Raw genomic sequence first — 20760 nt, 5'->3', positions numbered from 1 at the left:
TTACTAAGCATTACCATGTAACTCGAGGACAGATACCCTGACCCTTTGCATATGCCTATAAACATCCTTGCTTTGTTCCACACCTTCACGGACTTCCACTTAGTGACAAGATAGAAAATAGGCCACCTGTAGGATTGAACAAATCCCAAATTATATATATCATGTAGGCCTTGGCTATAATATGTATTATGAAAAATTAAGAAATGCTTATTAAATAAGCCTTATTAGGCATATGCTGACATCTGGTGATAAACTAATTTGTTTCATGTTGTAAAAAATGCCGGATAAATGAATATCTTTAACAGAAAGCAGCAAATCCATAGAAACTGGGACTGTGTGTTTGCTTGTTACTAATCAGTAATCTTGTTTTGTTTACTTAGTGTATAAATGGGATTACAGCATACAAACATGAAAATTAATTTCTGGAAATTAAATGCAGATGCCAATAGTTTAGAAAACCATTTAAAATCCTGGGGCTGAATACGTACAGTTGAGTAGCAAAAAACACTGATATTTTAAAATCACTGGTAATGGGAAAGCTGAATAATCCCATGGCTAAAGAATCAGTAAAACTCTCTGCCAGATTCTGTACTTTTGAAGAGTCACAGGGCATGAAATGACTTAGAACATCCCATGAACTCAGTGGCATTATGAAAAGGATGCAAAGTTGTAACTGGAAAACTCAAATCTTTTGGGGATTGCTTTATATTAAAACAAAGCTTGTTTGCATAATATGCCTCAGTGTAAAGCTGAGCAATCTATGCTAAAAGTGGTAGCTCCAAGTTTAAGTGTGGTACAATAGTTCACATTTGTCTGTTTGAGGATGCATTTGACAAGTTAAATCACATTTTCAAAGAGCTGCATGGAGCGCATGATGTTTTCATCCTGTAAGGGAGAAACACAGTGGGATTAAATTAAGCGTAGCTGCAAGGGCAAGTACACTGTTCTGCTTCTGAGTACTGCCCGCCCCCCACTGCGTATGCCAAAAGCTCAAATACTAAGTGTTTGCACATACAGATATCATTCTATCCCTTTTCCATCTAGATAACTATGGAGAGCCCATTTTACAAATGTAAAGTCTGCAGGCTTTCAGTATTTCATTTGAATCTTACTTGGTGTCAATAGGGATTTTTTTTTTTCAAATTAGAAAACCAGAATGGAAACTAGAGAGGTGTAGAGAGTAAGAAAAAAAAAAAAATGGAGCAAATGCAAAATTTTGGCATTCCAGGTAGATCACAGGCCAAATCACAGAGATTTGTACATGTAGAAGGAAGCAGGGTTTGTGCGCGAGCCAAGAGCCAACTTCATTCAGGATTGGAGGGGGGGCTTGGGAGACATGTTTGTAGTCATTTCACCTCTCTTTCTGGGTCTCTTAGGGCTAAATCTGTATGGCCTTCAGGAGCCTTTAAAAATGAATGTTCTCATGGGGTGCTTGGGTGGTGCAGTTGTTTGAGCGTCTGACTCTTGATTTGGGATCTGGTCATGGCCTCACGGTTCCCCTGGTGGGATCAAGGCCCACGTTCGGCTTTGCTCTGGTGGTGTAGAGCCTGATTCTCTCTCTCCCTCTCTCTCTCTGGCCCTCTTCCTGCTCGCGTGCTTGCTGTCTCTCTCTCTCTCTCTCTCATAAACATTTAAAAAAAAAAAAAGTGAATGGTCTCTCAGTGCCAGAGAAGGGACTATTGAGAGCAACCTTTGGACAGTGGCTGTGTGCAATTTAGCATATTCCCTAGAAACTGAAGAGCACAGATTTTGACATTATAGGGGCACTTGGAGATTGTATATGAATGGCACTCAGTGAGCTGTTTACAGTGATGATAAATAGCTGAACTTGTGCCGACTTCCCCTGCTAGTAATTGCATCAGCCAAGTAAGTAACTGCATCAGCGGACTGATACCACCAAATTGATCCTTGCAAAGGCCGCCACATCGAAATGTGAGTTGAGAAACGAGCAGGCGCCAACAAAGGAAAGGTGTATCAACTTGAAAATGAAGAGAAAAGCTAAAGATCAACAAACCTCATCCTCTCTGTATTTATTTAAAAATACTCATTCTTAATTGTGGCTCTACCCATGCATCAAGTCAAATAACTTTAGGTAAGCTAAAACTAATCTCCCATCAGACAATGGAGAGCCACTTGGATTTCTCTGAATTTTCTGTGCTTTGTTTTTTATGACTGAAGGCCATTACTGGCGCAGCCAAAGAGCCATTTCGGGTGCGCCTACGTTAAAGCAACGCGTTTCTCTCAGAAATCGGATGCAAACTCGGCCTGTGATGTACACTTGGCTGTACTGGAATTATACATCTATGGAGATAATATGTTATATGCTAAGTTTAGGCAAAGAGCAATTCAAAGCTCACATATGTTTTACCCTCAGTAACGAATACTCTAAAGGATTTAAGGAATGAAAATGCAGTATACTTGTAATAGTTCTATCTTTAGGGCTTTCTGTGTGGCTCTCCTAAGGGTAGGCACTCTATAAATGTTAATTAATGAACTATAATTAAGTTGACAATTGTTTTTAGAGTGGTAGCTTCTCTTAGCTGCGTACGAATGGTAAGCTTAGGTAAAGTTTATATTGTGCTCAGTTCATGGTGGCTAGCTGACTTGACTTAGTCTGGCTGTTATGAAAGCAAAAGGGATAGTTTCTTTACTACTATGAACTTACTTTTTGGCAACTTTCAATGAACTCATCTATGGTAACAACTCCATCTTTGTTTTTGTCCATTTTCTGTTTGGAAGAAGAGAACAAGAAACTTTATTCTGACTTATCCCTTGTTACCCTGACACTTGAAGTGAATGAAAAATCCACCTGCCTGTTTTATGGGGAGGATCTGCTTCATTCTTAGTGATAAGAATCATATGACCAACTGCTGTTAAGCTGTTCCCTTTTCAAAAGAATGTGGTGGAGATCTAGAATTGCTGCCCTACATAAAATCTGGCACTCTAGCTCTGACAGAGTTCAGGCAGTTTGCGGACACTTTCAGAGCCTTGGTTTTTTCATCTGTAAATTGAGGCTAATGAGGATTTATAACTTTAAGGATTCTTGTGAGAATAATTGAAAACAAACCCAGAAACAAACATGTGAAACACGGCAATTCCTTAGTGTTCTTTCCACGATATAGTGACTGTTCAATAAGTGTAGTTATCAGTATTATAATGCATTCAAGTCCAAAATTATTAAATTAGTATGATACTTCATGGTCTATTATTTTGTCCCTTTCAGTAAAAGTTTTGTTTTTTTTTTTCCTTTGCATTCTTTTGAATCATCGTGACACTTTGCAAGCTTTAGGAAATTTACTCTTTTTTGCCCCCTCTCTGATTTCTACTTGCATTCCTACCTGGAAAAATGTTTCAACGTGTTGTCTGGGAGCATCTTCCTTGAGAACAGGATATGTGCATTTACCCATCATATCATATATTGCTTTCATTATATCAAGCATTTCCTGAAAAGTAAAAGGCACTCACATGAGACTGCATGCATTATATGAAGAAACCAGTCTGACATTATTCCTACTCAATTTCAAAAATTTTTTTATTATTCGTTAAGTTTTGGTTGTCCCAGAGGAAAACACAACAGTTTTGTGCCTTAAAAGCTGCAGGATCAGAATGTCAGAACTAATTTTGATATTGGTTTCAAAATGAAGTAAATTCCCACATATCTGAGATGATCAGGAAATGAATATTCTGGTTGTTTTGGTTTTTGTTTTTTCTTAAAACTTTTTTTTTTTTTTTTTTTTTTTTTTTGAGAAAGAGAGCAAGGGAGAAGCAAAAGGAGAGAGAATCTTAAACAGGCTCCACCCCCAACATGGAGTCGGAGGCAGGGCTTGATCTCAGGACTGGGAGATCATGACCTGAGCTGAAATCAGGAGTCAGACGCTTAACTGACTGTACCACCCAGGCACCCCAGGAATGTTCTGGTTTGAGATTTGGATTTCTATACACTTCACATAGACTGTTTTTTGTTTTATTGATTTGTTATATATCTTACATGTTGATTTATTGAGAATGAACTCCATATCATGAACTCCATTTATTGAGAATGAACTCCATATCATGAGAATTATACTAAAACTAGCTGGTAAGTCTCAAAGCTTATGAGGATTTTCATTGTTTTTTTTCCTACTGTGGCTTGAAGTGAAGAAATTACACATGTAGGTTAGTCAAGATATCATGACTGAGAAATCCTTTGAAATTTCATTAATTTTTTAATTCAGACAAAATCTAGTTTTTGACTTTCCATTGTCAGTATTAGTAAGAATAATGTCTAATTACTCATTCAGATTTATTGTTTCACGTTTATCGCCTTCATAATGAAATTCCCATATAAAAGTCTAGACTAGATTAAGCTGATAATACAGATGAGAGTATCCAATTCTATTATTAATGATGAAGGAGTTTATAATTTATAAATCATAAACATTTTAAGATGTTTTGAGTTTAGATAAGTAGCAAGAAGTTTGTCTGACTTCAGAATTCATGAAATGTGTGAAATATAAGACTAGCATGTATATGTTAAACATAGAGATAGAAAGGGATTGAAGGGCCAAGAGGTAGCAAATATTCCTGAGGCATCTGAGTACCAACCTTACTTTATTACTGTACACAAGATATAAGAGGCACTAACTATTCAAGATACGCTCAATATACACAAATACTTAACATTCATGAGGTCTTACTTCCATTCTGGTCCCATGTGTATTCTGCTCAAAAAACACAAAACCTATGGCCTTTGAACAGGCCAATGGTCACACTGTACCTGTGATCAGGTGTACTTGTCCCTATGTCCCTAGTTGAGCAAGATCAGGTCATTGGCCCAGGGTACCTTTTGTTTAAGAGGCTTCATGCTCAAAACTCAACGGAGGGGAGGAAAGTGAGGCAGTGAGAAAGGACGTATGGATAGTGAGCGCCCCCTCCAGGATTCAGTTGGTACTTCAACCCCATTTGGACCCCATCCTAAATTTGTTAATTTACCTCATTCCTTTCCCCTTGCTTCTCACTGTGTTTTAATTGCTTTAACAAACCATTTGATATGAGCACCTTAATCTGGTCTGTGGGCCTTCTTTCTTGGATAGCCTGCCTGGAAGTTTAGGGGCCCCTTAATGCACCAGGTCCTGTTCTGCACGATACAGGTAATTGCACAGCCTATGTAATTTTAAAATTGTCTCCATATGGACCATATTATATTGGAGGGGGAAGGTCACAGGTCAAATATTCTAGCCTGGCTTGAATGTATTTTCTTCCTATCTGATTCCAACCACAGTCTTTATCCGATTTACAGTATTTATTTAAATGTCATTAGGAAACTGGGGTATAATTGTTAGGTGATTTGTTTCCATCTTGAAGATGCACCAAAAACTAATCCTTTTCATTGCCCATTTTTTACTAGAATATTTCACCACCACCACATAAAATATTTTAGATTTCCTGAAAAAGCTATTTTCAAATTAATAAATTCAATTGTTTAACATTTGGACGTTAAAAAAAAGCGGAGGGTGGTGTTGGTGAGGCATCCCTTACCTCTTTAGTGATGTAGCCATCTTTATTTATGTCATACAAATTAAATGCCCAATTGAGTTTTTCTTGTACTGTCCCCCGGAGCAAAATGGAAAGACCCTTGATGAAATCCTAGAAAGAAAAGTATAATTTGATACAACATTTCTAAAAAAAAAAAAATACAACACAAAGGGTGAGACAAGTCTCTCTGAAATGATGGAAGCAAGGGTTATAACCCTCGATTTTGAACAATTAGTAAGGTAATGTGTTCTTGGACGTCTGTTTCTCAGAGTTCTTTGTGGGCATAAGCCACTCCATACCTTTAACATTTTCATCTTTGAATTGGAAGCTGTGACTTAAATCAACTGTGGAACTGAAAATTGTATGAGGGCAGACACCCAAATGACAGGATGCATGCTCTAAGTTGTTTTTTTTTTTAATTTTTTTTAATGTTTATTTATTTTTGAGAGAGAGAGACAGAGTATGAGTGGGGGGGGGGGGGGGAAGAGAGAGAGGAAGACAGAATCCAAAGCAGGCTCCAGGCAGCCTCTGAGATGTCAGCACAGAGCCTGACATGGGGCTCAAACTCCCAAACCATGAGATCATGACCTGAGCCAAAGTCGGAGGCTTACCTGACTGAGCCACCCAGGCGCCCCAGGTTGTATTTTTTTTTTTTTTTTTTACCACAATTGCACACAATTCTTCTACTGCAAAAAATCTAGTAACACTGTATCTTATTAAATACAAGCACGAGCACATACCTAGCACATTTCACATGACAAAGATCTGCTAACAAGAAATATGGTCTGTCTTAAAGATATGGGCCAACTTCCTTAGAAATCAAGTTATAACACACATGTGGGCAGTGGGTTAGAGCATGGAGCTGGAAGCCAGATGACCTGAACTCAATTTCCAGTTATGTCACTTGAGAGCTTTGCGTCCTCTGACAATTTAATATCCTTTGCATCAATTTTTATATATGGAGGATGGAGTATCCACTTCCTAAAGTTTTGGTGAGGATTATGAGAGTTAAGCTATTTGGAACAGTGTCTAGTAAGGGCATTGGTTGTGTTTGTCAACCAGTTGGAGCCCTTAACCAATATCACAGTGAGGCTAGTGTGACTGCATTGCAGACGAACATATTTGCTGTCATGTGAAGCAAAGCTAACATTGCAATGTGCTAATTCTGAGCTCACACAGATTTGATAATCCATTGTTAGGTAGGGACAAAAGAGCAGAAGGGACATGCAGAAGTGGCTTTCTGGGTGAATTTCCTTTTTTCTCTGCATTTCCATATTCCATCATTTTATAGCTGTTTTCTTGTCTCAGTTTCTTAATGATAATTTTAATTTCTTTACTTTTAAATGTAGGTAATATTCACATAGTTCAAAATTTAAAAACATGTAAGATGTTTGATAAAAAAAAAAATCTTTCTCCCATTCCTGGACCCAGCCACCCTTTTTCTTTCTCCATAAGCAGGTGGCATTAGTAGCTTCTTGAATTTACTTCCAAGGAGTTTTGTGCGGATACAAGTATAAGGCATATTTGCTTATATATATTCCACCTCCCTTTACACAAATAGTCTGACAGGATATTCTGTACTTTTTTTTTTCCACCTAACAATCTTAGAAATAATTCCAATCTTTTTCACATTCATAGTATGTATGAATGTAACACAGTTTACTAGTCTTCCATTGAGGAGTATTTAAAGATTTCCAGTTTTATTAAAAACAGTGTTACAAAGAGTGACCTCATGTATACATAATTCATACTTGAACAAATATATCTATAGAATAAATGCTTAGATGTGGAATTTTTGTTTAAAGGATTTAAACATTTGTAAATTTTAGAGTTACTTCCAAATTGCACTCAAATTACCCTCTCAAACTCTATGAATAAGAATATTTTTTATGTATAAGAATATTATAGTTTGCCAACACTATATGGCATCGAACTTTGATGGCTTTCAATTTTATAGAAAACTATTTCTCAGATTACTTACATTTTTATCCTATTATAAAGAAATTTGAACATTTTTTTTCAAATGTCTTGATTTATAGAAATTCTTGCTTCACATATTACTGAAATTATCCCTTATCTGGGATGTGTCTTCAAGTATTGTTTCCCAGGTTTGCTATTTCTTTTTATTTTTCTCATTTTGAATTTTGCAAAGCAGGAAACTTTTTATTTGTATATTCTAGAATCTGTCACTCTTTTAGGTCTTTGCTTTATGTCATATTGAAAGGCCTTCCCCATTTGAAGTTATAGAAAGATACTCCCATGCCTTTTTCTAAGTACTTCTAAAATTTACTTGTTTACATTTAAACCCTTATTCCACTTGGAATGTATCCAATATTTTTAGGTAGTCATCTTTTTTCACACTTATTATTTGTGACCCACTGATATGAGATGCAAGGGTTATCATATCCTTACATCTTTTATGATTTGTTTGTATTTCTGAAATTACTATTTTATTTTATTAGTAAACTTGTTTATATATACACCTCTACTACATCAGTTCAATTATGAAAGCATTTTAGTAATTTTAACAGCTGTTAGGGCAGTTTTCTCCTAATCAGTCTTCTTTTTCAGCTGTTTTCTCTATTTTTTGTTTGTTTGTCTTAATATTCCACAAGATCTTTTGAATAACCTTTTGGGGAATTTGTAGGCTTTGAGGTATATTTACAGATAAGCTTTGGCAGAATTGACATACAGCTGCATGTTGATGGGTCTTCCTAATTAAGACTATGAAAGACCTTTCTCTTGTCTGGGTCAGTTTTGTCACTGAACATTATCAGTGTTCTGCTACTGCTATAACAGATTACCACAACTCCAGCGACTCAAAATAATACATGTTTATTATCTTGCAGTTCTGAAGATCAGGAGTCTGAAATGGTTTCACTGGCCTGGAACCAATATGGCGGAGCACACCTTGGGGATGTGGAGGGACAGTTTGTTCCCTGGCCTTTTTTAGCATCTAGAAGCCACCTGCATTGCTTGGCTTGTGGCCCCTTCCTCCACCTTCAGAGCACATCAGTCCAGTCTCTGCTCCTTTTGTCATATCTTTCCTTTCTTACCCTGATCTTCATATTCCCTCTTAGAAGGGCCCTTGTGATTATATTAGACCCACTTAGATAATCCAGGATGATTTCCCCATCTCAAGATCCTTCATCACACCTGCAAAGCTCCTTCCACCACGTAAGGTAACATATTCACAAGTTCCAGGAATTAGGGTGTAGACATTTTTCATGGACCATTATCTAGCACACTAAACTCTGATATGTTTTAGGCCTTTTTGTTTTTTCCAAATTGTTCTTTCATATTTCTTAGTCATAGTTATTTCTAGGTATTTTAATCCTTCTGTTGCTGTTATAAGTGAGGTATTTTATTCTAGTACAGATTCTAAATTAGATTTGTTTGTACATATGACAGCTATTGATTTCTGTATAATAATTGTTTATGCTGCCAACCAACTTAGTGTTTCTATTGTATATGATAGTTTTTCAATTGATTCTCCTGGGTTTTTCATGGGTACAATCATATTAGCGGCAAATGGAATTAACTTTACCTCTTCTTTCTAATTTTTACATTTTTAATTACCTCCTTTTTTCTAACTGTATTGAACAATATATCTGGAATAATATTATATAACAACAGTAATAGCCATCCTTATTTTGTTACTCAATTTCATAAGACTATTTCTAGTGTTTTCTCCTTTAAGCATGTTACTGGCTTAGTCATGCCAAGGAGGTAGACAATTCCCATTTTATTAAAAAAAATTATCAAGAATAACCATTGACTTTCTTGCAAACCTGGAAAAGTTGATCTTCAACTTCCTATGGAATTGCAAAGGGCCCCAGGTAGCCAAAACAATGTGGAAAAGGATAAAGTTACAGAGCTCAAACTCCCAATTTCAAAACTCACTACAAATCTACAGTACAGTGTAGCACTGGTGTAGCATATGTATATATATATATATATATATATATATATATATATATGAGAATATATGCATATATAATTGAGAATCTGGAAATAAGCACCTATGGCCATTGATTTTCAACAAAGGTGCCAGGAGCAAGCTGTGGGGCAAGAATAGTGTCTTCAACAATTGATGCTGTGTGAACCAGCATACTGTACTCTATTTCACATCTTTATTCAGGGTACAAATTTAAAGTGAGAAAATAAAAGAGAACTCAGGAGAAAGCCACAAAGAATTGCAATATTCAGCAGGCAGAGAGAAGAGAAGCTGTCAAGGGATCTGGAAAGTAAGCTAAATAAAACTGCTGAAGAAGTATGAGAGGTTAAGTGAAGAATGCATTTTCCTTGGAAAGGATGGTTAATCATGATACTATGATGCTGCTGGCAATGAAAAGTGTTCACTGGATCAGCAGCATGGAGGTCACTAATGACCGATGGGAGAACTTTCTGTTGGAATAGAGGAAGCAAACAATGATGGAGATTGTGTGTAGAAAACTCACAACTCTTGGGTGGCCGTGACAATAGAGGGACAAGGGCTAGTATAAATGAACAGGAGTATGGGATCACAGGACAGATTTTGGAAGGTGAGCATTTTGATTACTGGAGGGAAGTATTTATGAAGAGAAAATTCCTAAAGATGTGTGTGAGGGAGAGGGGGGAGCATGAGAAATGGACTGATCCTTCTGAGAAGAGGGGAGAGATCCAAGTGCAGGTAGAGGGTCCGAGCTCTGGAGGGAGGAGGTACATTTCTTCAGTTGACATGGAAGAAGGAGAACAGCCTGTGGATGCCAGCAGCTGATAAGGGCAGGAAGATGGGTAGTGAGTCCCCACATGACAGCTTTAGTGGATGTCATCTGCTTGGGATTGAATGACATGGCAGAAAGGGTTGGATTTCCTCAGATCAGCTGTTTGAGGAAAGGAGGAGGCAGCCACGCTACTAGACAATAAGGTGACTCGTGCAAACTACAAGAAGGTGGACGTTGCTCAGGACACTTCCTTGCTATCTCCTGGAAAGTTGTAATTTATATAGACCTGTAATATACAACACACTATGGTTAAGAGGTAATGTGAAATACACAACTTGCAAGCTATAAGATTTGGCATTTGGGAAGGTACAAAATAGTCACTGCCAAGCATGAGAAGGTAGGCTCATCAGAGAGAGATTGCTGGACAGGTTTAAAAGGCCAGATGAGGTTGATGGTTGTCAATACAAATCTTACCTGTTGTTTCAAATCACAAAGTAATAGTTATATGCCCTTAGTTGAAAAGGGGGCTGGATACAAGGTCTTGGAAAACATGCTTAGAGCATTGTTCTCAAAATTTAGTTTGCTACAAAATCACCTGGAGGGCTTGCTAAAACACAGATTGCTGGGCCCCACCCTCTGTTTTTCTGATTTATTGGGGTGCAAGAATATATATTTCTTTAAAAAATTTTTTTTAAATGTTTATATTCATTTTTGAGAGACAGAGAAAGACAGAGTGCTAGCAGGCGAGGGGCAGAGAGAGAGAGAGGGAGACACAGAATCTGAAGCAGGCTTCAGGCTCCAGGCTGTCAGCACAGAGTCAGACGCGGGGCTCTAACCCATGAACCGTGAGATCATGACCTGAGCGCAAGTCGGACGCTTAACTAAGCCACCCAAGCGCCCCAAGAATATATATTCCTAACAAACTCCAAGGGGTGCTGATCCTGCTGGTCCAGGAACCACACTTTGAGAACCACTGGCCTACAGAAATCAGTGGCATTGGCCCTATCACCAAACAGAGCAGACCAGAGCAACAGTGAAAGCACTTTTAAGGTCACATGTGGACTTCTGTTGTTTGTGTTCCTGGTAAGACCCTAATTTCCATTTGGTGCCCCATCCAATTCCGCATTAGTACTCTCCACCTCCGGCTCTAGTGATGGAGCTATGACCTGGGCAGAGTCAGAAGGCACAGATGAGCCCTTTGGTCAAGGCAGTGCGATCTGTGGGTGGCAGGCAAATGAACCCGGTCCACATCTGCTCGACATGAACAAGCCTGGAGCCAAGGAGCTGTTGGCATCTTCTTGTGATGACAAGAGAGCGCACCCTCAGTTGTAGCCAGCCCTATCTCTGGATTCTTTGTTTCTTTGAGCCAAAAAAGTCATCATATTGTTTTTGCTAGTGTGTGATTTTCTATTATTTGTCAACAAAAATATCCTGATTCATAGGCTGACACCTGATTTACATCTTCTTTTTAAGTACTGTGTATCCCCAAACTACTTACATTGAAAGATGGCTGTGGACCTTGAGCACTTTTCTACCATGTTGCAAGAGAATATCAATAGTCATTTCAAACAAGAATGATTCCTTATTTGTGGCAAAGGAAAATGAGAAACTCAATGAGTCTTAATGTGGGTTTTGCTCCATGCTTTTCTGAATGGTAATTGAAATCTGCCGAGCAGGAGTCACAAGGCGTAAAAAAAAAAAACAACTCTCAGAGTACTTTGCATAATTACCTTTTATCTGTGAAAGACGGTTGCATCTGTTCCCTAATGCAGGAAAATGATACTGAATTCTGTTTTCCATTCTTTTAGGATCAAAGCAAAAGAAGGAAGAAGGGCATAAAGATTTGACTTCATAATATCCCAGTCTTGTTCAGTAGTAAGCTTTTAGGTATCTATCCAATTTTTGCTTAGTACATTAATTTTTTACTATGACAGGGACACTAGTGTTCCTCTGTTGGAGGAGGTCATCAAAGGATGCAAACACCAGTTGACCCACGAGCTGGCCTGGGCAATCCGAGGCTCTCACCCCTCCCCTGTCCTTGTGATAGATGGTCTGTCCACCATTTCTGGACAAGGAACCACTTCAAGTATGCAGCCTTGAGAAGGTAAGATCTTATTGAGACCATCTGGACTGTATATGTGACTGAATCCAATTAAGGTCTCCATAAAAATTGTTGAGATTCTGGTGGGCAGTACAGAGATTTACTTGTCTTGTGTTTGCCCAAGACAAGCCTCACAGGTAAGTTCCTTGCTTATCACACCTGCCACCTACCATTCTAGGGTGGCCTGCCTCTTTCCTCAGTCTCTCCTTGTTCTCTGAGTATGGGGGGCCGGTTTGGAATTTCACCAGAGGAACTACTGAGGTTGCAAACCAACATCCTGCCCCTCCTGCCTGGTGCCCAAAGAGCATCATGGCTTATAATCATGCATGTGGGGGTATTTGCAACAAACAGTCCTGTTTATAGCTGGGAAAACAACATTAAATGACGTACGACAGGTTTAAAATGTTAACTAGTCAGTGACAGATCCAATATGGAAATCATACATGTCTTTGGTATATTTCCTATTTTATGCTTGCTTTTATATTTTCATGAAAATTTTAAAGGTTATTTATTTTCTATAGTATAACCTCTCTTGATTGGGGTTAAACTTCCACAGTAGTTGAGCTACTTTTTAAAATATTAAAAGGAACAAAATTTCAAGTATTACATAAAGTTTGTGTTTGTTTGGAACTAATAAAAGGTATCAATATGTCTAAAAAATAACAAGTAAATTTTCCAAGATTTGTGGTCTGATTTTATCTCACAGAAAGGATAATCCACTTACCTTGTTTGATATACAATATTGTGTATTTAGGTAATTTAATATTTTCAAAGGTGATGATAGACACATTCAATTAAGTTAGAAGAAAGTTCTTTGGTATGGTCTCATTAAAGGCCATTAACACATTTTTAACCAAAAATAATAAATATAAATATATAACAAATGTATACATAAATATAAGGCCTGATTTGTGTAACAAATTACAGAAAACTATTCTGAAGAAAATTGTGATCACCACATAATCCTATCACCTATTCAAAATGAACATTTCCATTTTTTGATGCACCCCTTAGCAGATATGGTCATATGGTGTGTTTATAATTCTGTATGCCTCACTTAAAATTACAAGGGTTTTCCCACATCACTGAAAATTCATTGTGACATCATTTAAATAGCTACATATTAGATGGAACCATATGAAATTGCTGATAATTTTTGTTGTATTTTTCAAGAATAATAATTTCATATGGTTTAATCTAATAATACTATTACAGTGGCTTTTGAACATTTTGGACCCCAAATCACAATAATTGTATTTTAAATGGCAACCTAGTACACACACACACACACGCACACACACACAACAGAAAGTAATTATTTCCATTTCTCTTCTATTAATTTTTTAAATGCTCATGATATTAATCTCTAAATTAATTTTACCACCTACTGATGATTGCAATCTGGAGTTTGAAACACTGCTTTGTCATATGGATATGTTGTAATTCACTTACCCATACTTTCTATTGTTGGCTATGTAAATTAATTAATTTTTTTCTCTATTATAAATGATGCTATGTAAGCATTGTTCTGTAACTATTTCCCATCATTCTCACGTATTTCCTTAGGAAAAGAGTAGAAGTCCTGGGTCCTGGGAACACTGAAATTCAATAGTAATAATGACTACAGTTTATTGATGTGTACGGGATATTATGTTAGGAAATTTCTGTGCATTATTTCATGTCAGCCTCATGCAACCATAGGGAGTAGGTATTGTCTTTAAATTAGAGACAGAGACTCAGAGAAAACAAGTGACCGAGCCAAGGCATACAGCCAGTGAGCAGGGAGCTGAAAATCAAACCCAGAACTCTGACTCAATGCCCAGGCCTCATTTGGACTAGAACTGAAGCAACGGGCTGTGTTTATACAGAACAGTATGATATAAACATATGTCATATCTCTTGGTACTATATGATAGAATTGTGGGGTGATGTGAAATATTGAGGAGGGCACCTTTTGGGATGAGCGCTGGGTGTTGTATGGAAACCAATTCGACAATAAATTTCATGAAAAAAAAAAAAGAAGTAGTGACTCATACGGATTGCAATTCAATTGCTTACTAATAACATTTGTAGAACATTTGGAGGTGCCAGGAATTCATAATTCTTGCTATAAAATTGCTGCATAAATGAATTAGAAAATAGCCTCAGCTTCTTTTTTAAAACAAGTGTGTCAGGATACAAATACATGTGTGTGACTATGAGCGGCTCTAAGAAGATCAGCTAAGAAGCCCCCAAGAGTGACATGTCCAGGAGTCCAGAAGCCCAAGAGTGATTGAAACAGACTGAGAGAGGTCAATTCTCAGAGACTGACTAGATGTCAACTGGGGTCACCAACATTAACTGTTCTATTTAGATGAGAAGAGATTTCTGGAGCTTCCATAGTGGTTGGAGTGTTAAAGTTAGAGGTAAATTCAGGACTGGGGCGGGAAAGATGTTAGATGAGCCCAGAGCATCTCGTAGTGCCAGAAAATAAGGATTTGATGGAAGAAACAAGAAAGAAAAACAATCACAATGATGGGAGTATGTCGAAGGGACACAGGAGTCAACTGAAAAAGCTCCCAGTTGCCAAACTGTAACAACTTGAGCAAGAAAGTAAATAGGGTTACACTGGATTATAACTCAAAATCCAAAATAAATATCCAAGATACAAAATAAATATTCCATATTGGTATAAGTGACTTATTGAATAAATTCATAAAAGGAGAAGAAGAGATAAATATCTCATGAAGAATTCCAAGTAAATTATGTAGAAATTCTATCCTCAAAGGAGTGGAGCATAACTCCCCATCCTAAAATACGGGCTGTGCATAATAACTTTCTTCCAGAGTATGGCTTGGAAAGAGGGAAAAAAGAGTAACTTTAGGGTTGCCTGGGTGACTCAGTTGGCTTAATGTCTGACTTGACTTCAGCTCAGGTCTTCCCTGCATCTGGCTCCAAGCTGATAGGGAGCAGCCTGCATGGGATTCTCTCCCTTTCCCTTTGCCCCTCCCCTCCCTCAAAATAAATAAATAAACTTAAAAAAGAAAGAGTAACTTTACAGTAGGGAATGACCAGCCCTACTTCAACCAGGTGGTCAAGGTGGAAGTCAACAGCCATAACTCATGTCGATACTAGGCACTCTTGCTAGTATCCGAGGTATCTTGCTAGGTTGCCGAGGTCAAAGGTGCCCAGGTCAAAGGTATGGGTGGACCCTCACAATGAGAATGGTTGGATTTTTTTTTATTATTGTGCAATATCGATGTTTATTTTAATCCTTTATATCTCGTAACTTGCATTCTTGCAAGTGCCTGCAAGGTAGACACTACAGAATGAAGGTAAAGGCTCACTGTTATTATCCAGTAACAAAGATTATTGATAAAACCTGTTTATCTTCTGCCTTCTTATTCTTGTCCAAATGTACTATCTCTGTGATAGTCACATGCTTGTCTTAGCCACTTCAGTACACACAAAGATAGTATTCACTGTCAGTCATGTCATCTTTAAATATAAAGAAAAATACCATTGATTGATTGATTGATTGATTGATTGATTTAAATAATTTATTGTCAAGTTAGCTAACATACAGTGTATACAGTGTAGTCTGGCTTTGGGAATAGATTCCCGTGATTCATCCCTTACATACACCCAGTGCTCATCCCAACAAGTGCCCTCCTCAGTGCCCATCACCCATTTTTCCTGCCCCTCCCCCATCAACCCTCAGTTTGTTCTCTGTATTTAAGAGTCTCTTATGGCTTGCCTCCCTGTCTGTAACTCATTTTTCTTTCCTTCCCCTATGGTCTTCTGTTAAGTTTCTCAAATTCCACATATGGGTGAAAACATATGATATCTGTCTTTGTCTGACTGACTCATTTCATTTAGCAGAAGACCATCCAGTTCCATCCACATTGTTGCCAATGTCAAGATTGCATTCTTTTGTGAAGAAATGGGCAGAAGACACGAATAGACACTTTTCCAAAGAAGACATCTAGATGGCTAACAGACACATGAAAAGATGCTCAATATCGCTCATCATCAGGGAAATACAAATCAAAACCACACTGAGATACTACCTCGCACTGGTCTGAGTGGCTAAAATTAACAACTCAGGAAAAAACAGATGTTAGTGAGGATATGGAGAAAGGGGAACGCTCTTGCACTCTTGGTGGGAATGCAAACTAGTGCAGCCATTATGGAAAATAGTGTGAAGGTTTTTCAAAACATTAAAAATAGAATTACCGTATTACCCAGCAATGGCACTACTAGGAATTTATCCAAAAGATACAAGATTGATGATTTATAGGGTACATGTCCCCCAATGTTTATAGAAGCGCTGTCAACAATAGCCAAGTTGTGGAAAGAGCCCAAATGCCCATCAACCGATGAATGGATAAAGAAGATGTGGTGTGTACACACACACACACACACACACACACACACACACACTGGAATGCTACTTGGCAATGAAAAAGAACAGTTGGATTCTATGAAAATGGGAGAGTATAAGCACCATGAGGACAAAAATTCATGTCTTCTGTTCATTGTTGTGTCTCCAGCACCCTGAAGAGTGTTTGGCACATAGTTACGCTCAATAAATATCTGTTAAATGAATAAATGAAATGAGAAAACTTCCGAAGCCACCTTTCCCTCCCCTTCTAATAGCTCCCTGGAATGGGCAATAGACAAGAACAGAATTATGTGTACAGGTTGTGCAAGTGTGTGTGTATGTGTTGAGAGATGAAGGATAAAACCTTAATAAATGTGATGAAATCAGAATAATATACCTCTTGGTAACACTGCCTACATAATTCTCACTGACATCTGACATCTCAAAAGAGCCTAGCTATTTAATTTTGACAAAATGACTCATTCCAGAGTGAAAGTTTTCCTATAACCAAAATTGATATATTGGGAAAAATATTTTTTTCTCATCACTGTGAATGACAAAGAGATTACTTTTTAGGTTTATAATGTCTACGGAAGGTGTCACTAACATTTTATTCAGTATGAATTGGATTGTCAGTGAATGATACTTTCTTGAAGCTTTGAACTGTATCTCTGATGTCAAATCATCAGTCACCTGCAGGAAGCTATTCCAGAATTGTTCCAAAGGAAACATATCGTTTAACCCAGCCTCAATAATTCAAGTAAACTTGCCATTTGGGACATGCTCAGAGGATTGCATTGCCCTGATGGTGATAATGTTTGATAGAAGGTAATTATTGAAATGGTGGTAAAGACTCAGGGTTGATTGTGTAGTCAACAATTGTGTCAGTAATCAATGATTTTTGTGAATGGGGTGGATTGACTGGTAATTGTAAAAGTTGGCGATAATATTCAGTAATCAGATCATAAAATGCGACCTTAGATGTCACCCAGCAGACATTCTGGCTCAGTACCTCAAGAGAAGGTAGTCTATTATAATTGTTAAGAATGGGGGTTGGAGAACTATGGCCCAGGAGGTCAAATAGGCTTACCACCTGATTTTGTAAATAAAGTTTTATTGGAACATAGCTATGCCCATTTACGTAGGACTTTTCTATGTCTGCTTTTGTGCTACAACAGCAGACTTGAGTAAATACAATAGAGACTGTATGGCCTGCAAAGCCAAAGTATTTACTATCTGGCCCTCTACAAAGTGCCTGATCCCTGGTTGAAACCATAGGTTTTAGAGACTTAGGCAGATCTGCGGTCCAATCTAGGTCCTGCCATTTAGGAACTGAATGAATTTGGACAAGTCACTTAACGTCTTTGAGTTTGGGGTTTCTCATCTCTACCATGTGGTCAGTAATGCTGGCCCTTTATTTTTCACCTGCAATTCATCTCCTCCCTCCAAAAATTTTTTTTATAAACTAAAAAAGAAAAATAATTATTGTAAAGACAGGAGGGAGGTGGTAAATTTTGGTGCCAAAATTCATTTGGTGACAAAACTTGAAGTGAACTGACATAAAACTATTTCTAATCTATTTCTAATTATCTACCTATCATCGAAAAATCTATGTACCTATCACCTAATCAGTCTATATCATATTAAGCAGAGGACACGAACAGATATATCAGTACTTCCAAATCTCAGTGGCTTAGCACCTTATCATCTCGCTTGTCACTCACACACGGTGAAATAAAGAGGAGAGGGGGCTCTGTTCCATGCAGTCATTCTGAGAACTGAGCTCCTTCCCCTTTGTTGCAAAGCCAACTGAAATGTGTGACCTCATAGTCCCCACAGATGGGAAAAGAGGAAGGCGATGTGGTCACTTCCACACATACCCCATTGATAAAATCTCAGTCATGGCTCCACCTACTTGGAGGACAGCCTGGGATTATGGCCTACTGGTGTGATCAGAAGCACATAGACATTGGTCATCAGTAGCAGTCTCTGCTATGTTTATCATTTATCATAGTTTCGCTGCACAAACATTACATGTTTGATTATAACACCCTGCAGACCCTGCTGGAGACATTAAATAATATGGAACAGTATATGCCTGGCATTACCTGACTAAATCTGAAAGGCTCCGAATGATAAAACTCAGCTGGCTTTGAGGATTTCAGATGACGGACTGGAGATCTACATGACACCTCTCTGCTAGGACAGCATGGTCGCTAAGAGATGCATTCTGGGACCAGACTGCCTTGATTTTGAATCCTGGCTCTCCTACTTTCTAGCTGTGTGACCTTGGGCAGGCTGCTTAACTTCTCTGTTCATCCCTTTCCTCATATGCTAAAAAAGGAGATAATAATAATATCTATGAAAATGAAGTTAGTATATGTAACACAGCCAGCACAGTTGCCTGACTTATATAAGCTCAAATGAGTTCTAAGCAAGAGTCAGTTATTATTACTCTATGCAGCTATTATTATTGTTAATGCCATTTTTAAATAGTATAGTAACTGACACACGGTAAGTGCTTATCATATAATTAGTTGTGGAACGATCTTTCGTAGCATCATGGAAAGAACAACCGTCTACCTTTGACTGAATATTTGATTGAATACGTTCAATGACATGATTATTGTTTAACAAGATGACCAGTGTAATTATTAATTAATTGGCTTTGTTAGAAAAATTTCCTGTGTAATAACTGCTATGGCTAACATCTAATAAATATAGAGCATGAATTTGGTGCCAGGCACTAAGCCAAGCCCTTTACTGACATTATTACTTTTTCATGTTCATACTCCCCTATAAAGTAGCTTTGCTTGCTGATATTTGACAGAGATGAACACTAAGGCCTACAGAGTTTATTTTACTTATTTATTTATTTTAAAAATATTTATTTATCTTGAAAGAGAGAGGGAGAGAGAGAGAGAGAGCACAAGCGGGGAAGGGGTAGAGAAAGAGGGAGACAGAGAATCCCAGCTGCACGCTGTCAGCACAGAACCTGATGAGGGGCTCAAACTCACAAACCTTGAGACCATGACCTGAGCTGAAGCCGAGAGTTGGACACGTAACCAACTGAGCCACCCAGGTGCCCCAAGGCCCAGAGAGTTTAAACACTCAGCCTGGGATCTCACAGCCACTGAATGGCAAAAAGAGGATTGGACCAATTCACAGCTAGGTCCAGATGCTATCCCCTTCCCACATCTTATTCACTCTGTCCTTTGGGTTTAAGCAAATTCAGTAGAAAACTTCTTTTCTCTTTATTACAGAATCAAAATGGTCTCTGCTATGCCTCCCAGAATGCCACTGCTACTCAAAATACATTCATAGCTGAATCATTTCTGTGGTCTAGAGACTTTCCAGGCAGCTGATCAATTGAAGAAAAATAATTACAATAGCCTGGTGTTAAATTTGATTTTGGTTTAACATTTATTAATTCAGCCATTAGTTTGTTTTTAAAGGAAAAGACATATTACCAACACACTTATAATATATATTCATTACAACTAATTTCCAAATTATAATCAACATTCATCACAATTACCAGCATTTTACATAAATATTATAATAGCAATGTTGTGCACAGTCCCATATCATTAACACCAGACTCAATTTACATATGAAATTGGATACAACATGCTATAGGTAATTGATTGTACCTTTCTGATATGTAAGTAACTTTGAGTAATGAAATCGTTAGTATTTTTTGCCCTACTCAGTTTTTGCAAACCCATTTTGATTTCATTAGGTGAGTGGGAGCCATTGCCTTCTATATTCTTGCTAAACTAAGGCTGCACCAGAATGAATCTTGTTGGTGAAGTGTCGCAAATGCTAACACGAGATTATCATGGGGGTGATCCTAAGCTGCCATCCATGGAAGAAATGTTACAGATGCTGTCCTTGACATTGTCACATGTCTCCCACATGCTCAGCTACTGCTGTCTTCTACTCTTCTCTTGGTTGTGATATTTCTTGGTTAAGTTACAATAGATGACATGTTGAGTTTCCTGGCCCAGAGTCTTCATTCTCGGTGCACTCAGTTTAGCACAAGTACCTAGTATATTTGAGGAGGCACTTTGCTC

The 20760-nt window shown here is 37.9% G+C and overlaps 1 protein-coding gene across 2 annotated transcripts in view; it reads right to left on the bottom strand.

Moving 5' to 3' along the window:
• Nucleotides 1–387: 387 nt before the first annotated feature.
• Nucleotides 388–20760, bottom strand: part of KCNIP4 (potassium voltage-gated channel interacting protein 4) — a 223432-nt gene continuing 203059 nt past the window's right edge. For both annotated transcript variants that reach the window (XM_042982751.1, XM_042982752.1), the window contains exons 5-8: nt 5518–5625; nt 3339–3443; nt 2666–2728; nt 388–885 (exon numbers count right to left, since the gene is read on the bottom strand). In XM_042982751.1, coding sequence (XP_042838685.1) covers nt 838–885; nt 2666–2728; nt 3339–3443; nt 5518–5625 — 324 coding nt within the window. In that variant the 3' untranslated portion in view covers nt 388–837. The remainder of the gene's footprint in view (nt 886–2665; nt 2729–3338; nt 3444–5517; nt 5626–20760) is intronic.

Source organism: Panthera tigris, chromosome B1 (assembly GCF_018350195.1).
Source record: "Panthera tigris isolate Pti1 chromosome B1, P.tigris_Pti1_mat1.1, whole genome shotgun sequence".
In the NCBI taxonomy this organism is placed as follows: domain Eukaryota; kingdom Metazoa; phylum Chordata; class Mammalia; order Carnivora; family Felidae; genus Panthera; species Panthera tigris.
The sequence above is the reverse complement of the archived record's forward strand: the minus strand, read 5'-3'. Positions and strand labels throughout refer to the sequence as shown.